The sequence below is a fragment of the Trichoplusia ni genome, chromosome 7 (assembly GCF_003590095.1).
Source record: "Trichoplusia ni isolate ovarian cell line Hi5 chromosome 7, tn1, whole genome shotgun sequence".
NCBI classification, from domain to species: Eukaryota; Metazoa; Arthropoda; class Insecta; order Lepidoptera; family Noctuidae; genus Trichoplusia; species Trichoplusia ni.
In genome coordinates this window covers 13,411,181-13,423,666 of record NC_039484.1, presented here as the reverse complement: position 1 = coordinate 13,423,666, position 12,486 = coordinate 13,411,181, and the positions used below count along the sequence as shown (strand labels likewise).

Below are 12,486 nucleotides of genomic sequence, written 5' to 3'. Positions count from 1 at the left end.
AGCTAGCTCAGTCGTGACCTGAGATAAATTTGATTTGTGACCCCTTTCAGTATTTAGGGCATTTATTGATTTACTTCTCGCTCTAAAGGGTCTTGGCACCATTTTTAAAAATAGTAGGATAGATCGTGTTTTCGATCGATGTGTGATTTACCCAAAAGAGAGGAAGAAACTAGAGAGATTTAGAGAAAAGAATAGAAGATTTACTGGTCGTGGTCATAAAAAAACGCTCGTTTTTTGCCGTACGGTAAGAAAAATAAACAAAGGTTGTGGCCAGTACCTCATAGACTAATATAATTAATCTGCTCAACACCGTGTAGAAAGTAGGTTCACTTCAAAGGTCTTGGTAGACCTAATGAACGTAGAATATATCTAGTAGTTTTGAAGAAGTTTTAGCAACAAAAGCAGAGAGCACTAGATTATCTAGATAAAATAGTATAACCAATGTTCATATTTAAAATCAGGAGAAAATTAAACTTGAATACTGGCAATTTCTAGAAATCTAATACATATAATGAATAGGTATCAATTGATAGAAATATTTTTCCTTTGTAATTTTTCGGTTCTTGTGGGAATCTTTGGTCGATTATAGACCAGGTAGGTACAGGTACCCTATTATCATCACTTAAAAGACAGTAATCACCTTTTTATGTTTAATAGACCACACATTTGTCAGAGTTGGGTTCTGGAGGTCAGGAAAGCAGTCTTTCCATGTATGTGGTTTATTTAGCTAAGCCCACTGAGCCCAGTAAGACTACTGAACCTTTAAAAAGGGCTTACCAGGAGAAAATATTTATTTTATAAGTGATCTGACTACCTGGGCTTTTTACAATTTTTCAATTCAATGAATGAGCTCCTAAGCCACTTTTTCTTTTTGCCCCCACAATAATTGGAGATTCATTGTATTGAGCGTTAGTCTTCCGCCCCGTACTGAATTTTCAAAGTCAAAGTCAAAGTATCTTTAGTCGGGCAGGAATATAATTACAAACTTATGCTACATATATTAAAAGGAGTACATGTTTACATTTACATAAATATATTTGTTTTATTACCTACTTTATTTTCTAAAAAATCCGTAATCGTGTAAAAACATTTTTGTGACAACCATTGTTTTAATTTTAATTTAAACAGTCTTAATGGAAGTTCTCTTATAGCTTTCAATCCTTATTTCCATTCATTCCACTTTAGGGCTCTGTGTGACCGAATTAAATATCACCAGAAATATTGATAGAGACTGACTGAAAAAAAGTGGCTTAGGAGCTCATGCATCGTATTGAAAAAAATGTAAAAACCGGAATTGAAGCCTAGGTAGTCAGATAACTCATGACGCGAAAAAGGGTCAGTTTTTGGTGGTGGTCAAATAATAAAGAGATATGCGAACAATAAGAAAAGTATCTGGAAAGAATAAAGAGGGACAAGGAAAGAGCTGCCTTGCTTGCTAAGCCGCCTTGACGTAATTATCAAGATAACCTTAGTCCGCACCAATGCAATATGGATACATGGCAGTCTGCGAGAAATTTTCAAGGGGTACCTGCTCCATTGACTACATCTGTGGAATACCTACCTACTTGCTTGAAGCCCAGTCGGCTTATGGATGCCTAATATCATTCTTTACATACTTTAGTTTGTGCTTATAAAGTTCTTGCTACTAGCCTACCAGTCGCTTCATAAAGGGTTCAATACCCGAATTAAGAGACATAAAATCTTTTTTTATAAAATAAAAATATAAATAGGTAGCAACAAAGAGGGCGTTGATAAATATGCTTCGATTCATTGATGATAATATAAACAATACTGAGTCTTAAAAAAACTCAATACAGAGATATCACTAATCGCATTCTTTAGACCTCCCTAAAAGTTCTATAATACCTAGATAGGTACATAATATGATTGATTATGTATGCGTAGCTTAGGTGACCCAATAAGTTTAGGCCAACTTAGTTTCATTACTTAAATTATAAAAGATAACCCTCATTAGAAACAGCATTCAAATATCATGAAACAAGGTTGGAACTTTGGAAGAACGCATGGTATGTTGGGGCACGACTGTGCGTTACGGGGACAGTCTAGTCAATGGAAGCAATATTACTCCACCTCACTACGCAGTAACTTAGTCTAGTACATTTGTTTATACACCTAATATAACCTAAACCTCCAATGCGCAAGTCGCAATATCTTCGATTTCTTGCATTCTCGGGTACTAGGAGAGTAGATTTCAATAGAGGTTCATCAGAGTTTTTTGAAGTTAGGCCTTGTACACACGTTCCGTGGCAACTCAGTGCTTGCGTCGAGTCTGTGAAACATGCGTAAGTTATCTTCCATTTTAAATTCTCTGGTGTAAATTACCTTTAATTTTATATGTGAATATGAATAAATATTTTTATGTTATTAATTTGAATAAAAGTGACACTTAGAATATAATTTTCGTGAAAAATTTTTTTAGATAATTTATTGTGGCGCGAAAATTAACATCTGATACTGTTGTAGCTATAGACACTTAGGCCTAAACAACAGTCGAAGTTAATCTATAATTATAAAAGTTTTGAGAAATCTTGTTTTTAATTGAGCGGCTGAGACATTTAATTAAAACTTTACAAATTCTGATTATCTGAAAAAGATGAGGACTATTTATTTTTAAAGTACCTACATAATGTGGAAACTTTATAGCACGCAAAATTGTCAGTCGATTGAAAAAAAGTGAACATTAAGTATCATAAATAAGAAAAGTATCCTGTAAAATCATTTAGAAAGCACTAAGTCTAATTATCTATCAGGCAGAGAGTAAGAATGTCTATAAGATATCTATTAGATTAATGCAACAGTGATGCGTTCTTAGTGCTTTTACTCGCGTGTTTCATCAGTCTTAATTGGACTGGAGTACCTAGTAAGTAATATTCTAAACAAATTAAAATTAATTTCCGCTGTGCTCGACGTTTACCTTCCAAATACTTTGTCGACGGTGTTTGAGGAACCTCGTTGCCTTAAGTACCGACCAAGTAGGTAAAACTATTTCTTGCTGATGCGCTATAAACGCAGTCTTCTAACTTTTCCTACTTACATCTCCGTAGACAGCTGTTGCGCATTCCATCGATATAGAGCGTTCGTGGCGTTTACAATTATTAGAGAAATAGATACTTTTATGTAAATATATTTAAGAATTCGTAGTATCTAAATAGAGATCGTCCCGTATTGAGTAGATAATATCTCAACAGCGAACATTGACATCGGATGATCGATGTTTGAAAGAAAAAAAGTTTTTTGGGAAAATATAACTTTGTTAGACAAAAATATTAATTAAATCGAGCGAAATATTCTTTTAAAGTCAAAGTTGGCAAAATATTATTTTAGAACGGTTCTACTGACTAACGTCGGATATCAGAATGTTTATCTGTCCTTTCTTAAATTTCAATCCATCTTCAATATGCCAAAACTGGTAAAAAGTCCAACAAATAAATAAGGGTAGTTAGATCTTCAACATAAAATGTATCTATAAATGCGCAAACTTATCTACGTTTTTTATGAGTTAACTCTGTGGGGTAAAGTATGTAGGTAACTAAGTATATTTTTTCGAATTAAAATTAAATATTTAAACTGGTAAGAGACCTTGAGTTTAGGTTTGACTCAGATAATCCTTGCCTCAAGCCATTTTTTCCAGATCTGTATAGTAAATAATTAAATTTAAGTAGCCCTGTAGTTATTTAAATCCTAAATTTAAATTATGATGATTTCTTTTTGCGTAACTTCGCCACCCTATACCGCTATACGCTATACGCTTGAATATGTATACAAAGTGGTAAATTTAATTTTTAATAATTATTTTTCTAATGTAAATATAACCTAAATATAATCAAAACTATGTACGATAATGATTATATTTTTAATAAATTTACAGGTCGATATGATTTTGGTATAAGTTACCATCTGCGTGCAACAAAACGTAATCATAGTAAAATGACAGATGGTTTATCCAATAGGATACAGCTTCTAGTAGCGTTTGGCCAATGAGATATTTTGGCAGTGCACATAAGTAACAAATAGAAAATTAGAATCTTAGTAAAGTTTTTTTGTTAAGATTCTATAAGTCTAGAGTGGCGTTAACATATCTACCTAGTGCTTCGTGTTCCCCGATTACGCTAATTGTTATTAAAATAAAAATTAAACTCAGCTCAATAGTCATCGTTTTGTGTAAAAATATCATAAAATTATTACTTACAGACTAAATGCTTATAAAATAAACAACTGCTGTTAAGTTACGATGTTTAGTTTTACGATAATGTATTTTTTTATCGCTGCGTAAATGATTGAAATAACATAAAATTGTCGCCCTAGCTGTAATAAATGATAAGAAAATGGCATCTTCTAACGCGGAGTTGCAAGAGAGATGCAAGCTGTACTACAAGTTTACGAAGGTGCTGACCCTGAAGGTGGCTCAGATAGTGGTTCAGAGCAGGCAGGGCAAGAAAATAACCCACGAGTGTAATGCTAAGCTACCGGACAATGGATTGGACTCTTCACCGCAGTGGGTGAGTACTATCGATATTCATCCATTCGTTTTAGGCTGAATAAAACATGCACGACGCTAATTACATCTGGCGGTATTAAAAAAAAATGTTGGTATTTCCTAAAATCGCAATTTACCATGAAAATTGTTGTTTATTTGATATAAGCTTTTAGATTACTTAGATCATACAGATTTTGAGAGTAAAGAATTTGGGTGCATTGCTTGCTGTTGCATTTTAATAATTGTAAACTTGCTATTCAATACATTGCATATTGTTGATGTATAGGCTGAATTGGTATGTTGCTATGCGCTAGTATAAAATATAACTAATCCATAATATCTTTTTGATGCATTGCCACCTCCCTCATATTGAAATACTATTTCTTATTTTGCTCATCTTAGGATGTAGGTATCTAAAACATTAAATAAATAATTTTAATAAAAACAAATGTAGGTCAGAATTAATTAATGCATAACATTATAAACATCTGTTATGCTTGAATATTAAATAATATAATTAAGAGTAAGGAAGTATATTGACACCGCAAGTGTTTTGTCTATTTATAACAAATTATCTCCAAATTAATTATTCTTTTATCTGTTAATATATTCTATGTAAGATTCGTTGAGCAGTTTATGATTTAAAAGGGGGTAGAATAAAATTAAAAAGATAGTAGAAATAGGATTTATGGAAAGGGCAAGAGGTGGCTGAGTACGACTTTAACAAAGGCTATGCAGTGGGTAATTCGAAATTCCCCACATAGGCTCCAAATCGGCCCATTGTGGGCTGTGGTTGCGCTAAAGAAAACTAAAATATTCTAAAGACCTAATTTGAGTTATGACTGTGTTCCAGTTTACCGAGTATCAAAAATCTCGTACTGGTTAACAAAGTGCTTTGTGTGTTTTTTTAATTTTAAATTTTTTGTTTCATCTAATTTATTTATTTTTGTCAGAGAAAGTAGGAACTTTGTGAACACAGCCTGACTATTTTTGACCATTCTTGTTTGCATATCTTGAGGATTTAAAAACAAAACTCAAACTTAATTTTATATAGATGCTTTGACAATACCTAATCAAAGATTAACTCAATAATCTATTAATCAAATATTAATAGATTATTGAACATTTTCAAGACAACAAAAGATTTTATTTATATCTAAGATGTAGGTAATTTAGATTGTGTAATATGTTTATTGTTTCTTAGGGTTCCATACCAAAATGGCAAAACAGATCAATTGAGATTGAGGCTCTGCTGTCTATCTGTTTATCTGTCACCAGGCACCACCTCCCACTATCTCATAAACTGTGGTAGCTGTTTTCATAGACCATACATTTCTGTTGGCTCTCTAACAACATAACCGAGGGTTTCCACTAAGATTTGTGAGTCCAACTTGCACTTGAGCAGTTTTTATGTAATGTTTAGAGCACATGTGGTCTTTAATAAACAAGTGTGATGTCTAACAGAGTCCTTGAGATATTTTTCTTTCAAATTCATTTGTTTGCCACTAACATAAATATGGTCATACATTTATTATACTATCATTTTTAACTATTCAAAATACAGTCAGTGGGGCTCTGTTTAGCTCAGCTTTCTCATGTACATTTAACTGTCTTTTTTCTCGGAGCAAGGCAATGCAAAATTGTCCATGGCTGGTTTTTCTATGGCAAAATGATTATTTTTTATTGCCATGATTTTCTGAAGACAATCAATTCTATTTTGCTTACCTTTGCTGTGCTGTGAAGTTTTTTTTGTATTCCACTAGAAGGTGGTATTTGTCAATAAATTGCAATGATAATCACTTGTTGTGATAAAATTGGTGATTTTGTATAAAACATGTATAAAATTGTTTAGCCTATCCTAATTCAAAAGAATTAAAACATATATGGGAAAGAACTTGTAAAAAAAATGAGTGGAGCCAATGACTTTCAACAAATATGTTGTGCGCTCTTGCAAAAGCGAATGTTAATTGTTTGTTCACAAATGCGGCGAAGCATTAAAGCGGTTAATCATTTTTAAAGATACTACATATTTGACGTTGTTTCACAATTCTTTTTATACGGGTAGTGCTTAAATTAGATATTGATTTTTTTTTGCCCTTAATAATGGGCAGATTATTAATGTGCATGTATTAACATAGCGGCTATTACTATGTCTGCAGTGTTCATACCTTCGTATTGATTGTAAAACATTTACACAATTGCGTCAGAAATAATATTGACTGCTGTTCAAATAAGTGCTGTGCAAAATCTTGTGGCTTTGCAAATATTTATTACGTCTATATGTATCTTTTGTTTTATCAAGCTTGTGAACATTTTAATCTCTTTAAGCAAATTCTGGCGAATTAATAATACCGTCTGAGAATGACTTTTTGGAATCCAATAAATATGTAATTTTTGTATTGTTTTAGTTTAATCTATCGATTCCTGATGAACCAGGAGTCACTGAGGATACGAAACGCGTTCTGAACGGAGAAGTGGTAGATGCGCTGGCTAAAGTACTGTGCATTGAGATATCATTACACACTGTCGATGGTGATGACATGGTGTTAGAGTTATGGACGGTGAAACTGGTCCCGGGCAGCGAAGTCTGCTCCCCGTCGACGGTTTACTACCGCATGAGCGTCATGCTCAAGTCCACACTGACAATATCCAGGATCACCCCCGCTTATAAGCTGTCTCGCTCGCAGCACAACGAGTCATACAAAATCTCACACAAGATTTATGGAGGCGAACCTGACTATGATGTCTTAGGTGAGTTTAATATAAATTATTATATTATTTATTACATATTGTTGTTTATTCAGTAGCAACAGTCAGTATCATAGTACTTGCTGACTGGCTGATATGGCATTTTTTTCCTTTATGAGAATCTGGTGATATTTTCAGCTATTTCTGCCATAGTCAAGTTAAACATGTTTCCAATTGTCAATTAAATATTTGAAAGAATAATAACACAAACTTCATACAATTACTTTACTAGCCTTGTTTTGTTTTGGTACAACCTCGGCTAACCTGAGGGTACGGCACAATATTGTATGATAGTGTTAGTTAACATTTGTTAAAAACAACAACTAGGTTAACAAATAGTATCCCGCACGCAGGTGTTAACGCCGTCATGCCAACAGTACTAGCAACGACACTCATTAACATATCCGTGTATGTTAATTACTACCATTTAATTGATTGCCCGAGCTCGGAATAACTTACATATTACAAGTAACAGATTTTATATTAAGATGTTTGTCCTGTCACCTTAAAGGTATGTAGGGACACCACCGATTTCCAGTCAATGCAAATCACTTCATTTACATATTTGTCGACGTCAATAAAGTGTTCTTAATAAATTAATACGGTTGAGTGCGTGGTAAACGGTTCGCGAAAATCGACCTTATTGCTATTAAATATTGCTTACTAAGATTAATATGTCTTGACGTGAATTAACGGAGAGGAAATATTTGTAGGTGAAAAGCGCAAGACCGTGAAAGTGAGCGAGCTGCACACACCGATCGGGACTTTGATGATAGAAGTCGTGTACAGAACGAAGATGACTATAATGCCGGTCGCCCGGCAGAAGATTGAGTACGAGACAGCATCAGCTACTACTGGGATTATGGTCAAGAGTGACCACTTCTACACGGAGAGCCCCAAGTATGTTACCTTGGATATAACTAAGCTTAACTCGAGACAGAGTCAGCTCATTTAGTAATAGAACTAGACTCGCGTTAAGTAATTGACGCGAGCATTATACTGATATAAATCTTTATTGAGTTTATTGGTTACGATTGAGAAGTTTAATTTAATAAAATAATTGTCACTTGTTATTCTTTAGCTAGAATTTATATAAAAATTCCACTTCTCTTTCAATTACGCAGAAGGCTTTGAGAATATTTCTAGGGTTTCTGACTTCACACAAAAGGGTCTAAGTTTCACCATGTACTTCTCTTGTTATAAAATTCATTTCTAGCTCGCCTTTGCAAACATTTGTTTACTTGCCTCTTTGTTTGTCGCCATCCAGATTCTGTTTACACTAGTTTTTGCCTTCGTCGGTGTTGGTTACAGCTCTAAAATCTGGCTGTGATTTTTATTCTGATTTTAAGTTAAAATAAATAAATCGTAATACCCACGTTTTTAAATGACAAATTTTATCAACTTTTACCAGTTTTTATAGTTGTAAATTGCATTGTCATCGGGTTTGAAGCTATTCTGAAAATTTCAGCCTGCTAGCTTATTATCTCAAAATTGAGTTGCAAATATCCAACCGGAACGACAAACAAACAAACAAGAAAGTGAGTTTATAAAAACGTGGGAATAAAAATGAATTGCAGGAAGCATCGTAATGAGAAGAAGGAGTTGGACCTGTCCAAGCCATTGACGGCGGGGGCGTTCGTGGACACGCAGAAGATCCAGGAGCTACACGACACGCTGAGCCAGCAGCTGCCGCCGGAGCCGCCGATGGCCTGGCTCCTCGCCGAGAAGGAGAAGATGGAAAACGTAAGGGAACTTTGTATTATCTTTTTTAGACAGACAATGCTGCTTGACAGAGAAGAGCTTGACTGGAAAGAATTTTAAAAGGATGAGATATGGAATGGATATTGAGTTTCTTGCCTAACCCTAGCTATATGGGTGTCAAATGATGTTACCATACTAAGATTACCAGAAGGTCTAATATTTATTCAATAATATCTCATTTATGGAACTAAAATGTTAGAAAACAGAAGTAAACCCACTAAATTCTTCATCAAGGTTGGATGTTGAATAAAGCGCCGACCCAAGATAATTTGTCTAAACGCTTATCGATGTCTGGAAATAATAAGTCTCTTGTCGAAAACCAATCTCTCTAATATTGTCTAGATTGGCTATTTAATAAGCTACGTTAAATTTGGCCGTCCCCTATCGATCTCTCTTAGCAATGACGCTCAAGGTTACATATCCGTTAATATATTAACAGAATTAGACGTAATACTTTTCGTTTAACGGTTATCATATTAATCCATAATAAAACCTAACGTTTATTAATTGTTTTCTGAAAATAATGCATCCCTCAGAGATGAAACAAAATAAAAGTAACTAAAAAGGTGATTTTTGAAAGTTATTTGTCTGGGAGTTATCTGATTAAATCACTTCAAAGTTTTGAATTCACAAGTAAAAGTCACGTCACTTGTCGAAAACGAAAGTTGAGATTTCTGTTCATTTTATATTTCAAAGCTAATACAATAGTTGCATCTCTGATCATGATGATCAAAATAGTTCAGCGGTTTGAAACAATTGGTGTTTTCTTCAATATTTTGACTGGCCTATGTCTATAAATAAAAACATAAAAATGCAAATTGATATTCATTTTAAACAGAACAATTATATTTTATCATTTAAAGATGATGGATGATCGCTTTGATTGCTTATTGACCACTGACAAATACCTAATTGATACGTTAATTTGGTATTCCGCTACGCACATAGAAACCATAATTGTTAAAGTTAAATATCCTATAAACTTTATCAGGTTAGGTAAAAAGCAACAATCGTGTGTCGTGTTACAGAAAATGAAAACGCTGACGACGTCTGACTACGAGAACGCGAACAAGCCGAGCTGCAGCACGAGCGCGCCCAGCTCGTCCGCGCACGCCGTCAGCAAGGCTATCGAAGTGCCAAAACCGAAGAACGGAGACAAATACTCGGGACTCATGGTACGTTACTTTACTTGATTTGGGACTATTTTCCAGATAAGGCTGGACATTCTTGCGATCTACCTGAATGGAAATAGGTAAGTGCCTGTATTTTATTCTATTTCAGGTATTTTTCAAGTTCTGCTTTAGGTGCGTTATAAAAAAATGATGAGTGTGAAATTTTACGATACGCGCGCATCATTCTCACATAATTTATTATTTTTCGAATGCAATTTACAACTGTTTTTTAATGATACCAAAGATGTTTTACTTCGCACGTGCGTACATAATTAAATTCACCCTTTTTGAATTTGATACGTCTAATAACTAAAAAATATCAAAGGTCACCCCGCCGCCGCCTGATACATATTTTTGCACAAATTCCAGGAGTTTCCCTTCGCCGACGGTAGTCCGATAGCAGAACTAGCGAACTTCTACCAGGAGTGTTTGCAGGCGAGGTCGATCAGCGGCGAGTGGACGGACCTGGTGATCGAGGCCTCCGCATCAACGGACTCGGAGTCCCTCTCCCGCCAGCTCAAGATGTTCGAGGACGCAGTACCGGAGTTCGACAACATGGTGGCCTCCATGTTCAGCAACTCCGAGGGCTCTGACCGCTCCTAGACTGCACGTAAGACTGTATAAACTGGTTATTATCACTAATATTAAACATTAAATCTTAGCGATTTTATAGGGAATGCCTAACTTGTTTCCGATTCAGAGGGTGTAAGCATAAATATATAGGTTTTCGGTCCCGAAGTTTCAGTAGAACAGGTCGGTACAGATAAGTACGGGTCGAGATACGTTATAAATACAAATAAACGTGTTCTTAGTCACCATCCTGCCTTTAAATTAAATGTACAGATCCCTGCAGATAATAGGTTTTGACCAGTTTTAGTATAATTCTTTACAATCAGGAAAACTTGTTCCAATCGGAAAAAATCAGTACCGACCTGTCTTTACTAGCCGCCTGCTTCTTTATGTTTATCGCCTAACTTGCGCAAGCGAAGCGTCGGCTCGATGCCCGATCAATTCCAAATTCCGTAGCAGCATCACTTAACTTGCAAAAGCGATGTAACAACAAAAGTTTTACGTCCCGACATAATACGATTTCTAATTCATGCCTACGTCAATTTGGCAGCGATACGGTAAAATTGTCGCTATTGCGTTTTTATGTTAGTAAATACCGCTACGGTTTAACTAACGCTGTATTGTCGGCTATGCCTGCGCCCCACTTGTTCAAGTTCTTTAAGAACCTTTTTAGACCATATTTTAATGTTTAATATTAGCTTGAAAGACTGTATGAATGTTCTAGACTAAGATTCCTAACGCAGTGCGAATACAATTATGTTACATTGAGCTGTGAAGGTCGACTATTCATTACAACGAAACCTGCATTTATGTTGACTAAGTATAAATAATATACTAGGTACAGTGTAAAATCTCAAAAAACCCTTACTCAGTTTTATTATCTGCGAATTGTGTATGACATGTTTCATGTGTGAGTACAGACTTGCAGAAAACTCTGTCCAACAAGTACATACAACAATAGTTTGTTTATTATTCGCACTGCATTAATTCCAAATCGCGTTAACTGACGAGTGTCTATAGAATTCTATTTTCATAATATTCACGATATTTCACGTTGAAGCTTCGATGTTTATTAGATAAGCTATTGTTAGATAGATGTGAAACAAAACAATGTTGTTTCGATTTCGAATTATATGTATTTCAACTATAATCGTACTTGTGCGTATGTAGGTGTAAATCACAGGCACTAACTCTTTGTATAGATTATATAGAGACTTCTTGCTATACATTACGTTTGTATAGTGTATATACTTATACAAAGCTCTTTAACCCCGTTTTGATTTGATTCTCCGAGTTCTAGTCAAAATAATCACTTCGATACATCTCTTGACAACTCGATTAAAGGTAAAGACAAATTGATTCCACGTATGCAACGTATGAAATCATAACGGCATTTTTTGGTTCATAGATATAAAAACTCTCAAATCATTTGGCTTGATAAAATAATTTAAAAAACAAATCCGTATTCCCTGAAAAAGCTTCCTAAACAGTAAACGGTACAACTTAATAATTTGTCTCTTTAATAATAGGATAGACAACGCAATCATACGCTTCATACGTTGCGTATGTGTGATTAATTTACCTCTACTTCAGTTTGGTGACACCGCTTATTTCAATAACCCGACATATTCATAGTGCGAAAAACTTAGGCGTTAAAGTTCACAATACAATGCTCATATTATAATGACTGATGCTTCCTAGGCTAGTTTTGTAATATAATAGATTATAATTTTAAAA

At 34.6% G+C, this 12,486-nt stretch overlaps 1 protein-coding gene across 2 annotated transcripts; it reads left to right on the top strand.

Moving 5' to 3' along the window:
- The first annotated feature begins 2,230 nt into the window (after window positions 1-2,230).
- On the top strand, window positions 2,231-11,517 carry LOC113495768 (autophagy-related protein 13 homolog). Of its 2 annotated transcripts, none has more exons than XM_026874687.1 (7): window positions 2,231-2,303; window positions 4,327-4,520; window positions 6,907-7,249; window positions 7,960-8,146; window positions 8,824-8,989; window positions 10,036-10,182; window positions 10,549-11,517. In XM_026874687.1, the coding sequence occupies exons 1-7, from the start codon at window positions 2,300-2,302 to the stop codon at window positions 10,780-10,782; spliced, it is 1,275 nt and encodes a 424-aa protein (XP_026730488.1). In that variant the 5' UTR covers window positions 2,231-2,299; the 3' UTR covers window positions 10,783-11,517. The 2 variants fall into 2 exon arrangements, with proteins under 2 accessions (XP_026730488.1, XP_026730490.1); XM_026874689.1 differs by lacking the exon at window positions 2,231-2,303 and adding an exon at window positions 2,684-2,881.
- The last annotated feature ends 969 nt before the right edge of the window (window positions 11,518-12,486 follow it).

Coding starts and splice junctions, on each gene's coding strand:
- LOC113495768 (XM_026874687.1), top strand. Junction 7,250..7,959: donor ACCTGACTATGATGTCTTAG/GTGAGTTTAATA, acceptor AAATATTTGTAG/GTGAAAAGCGCAAGACCGTG. Junction 8,147..8,823: donor TTCTACACGGAGAGCCCCAA/GTATGTTACCTT, acceptor AATGAATTGCAG/GAAGCATCGTAATGAGAAGA.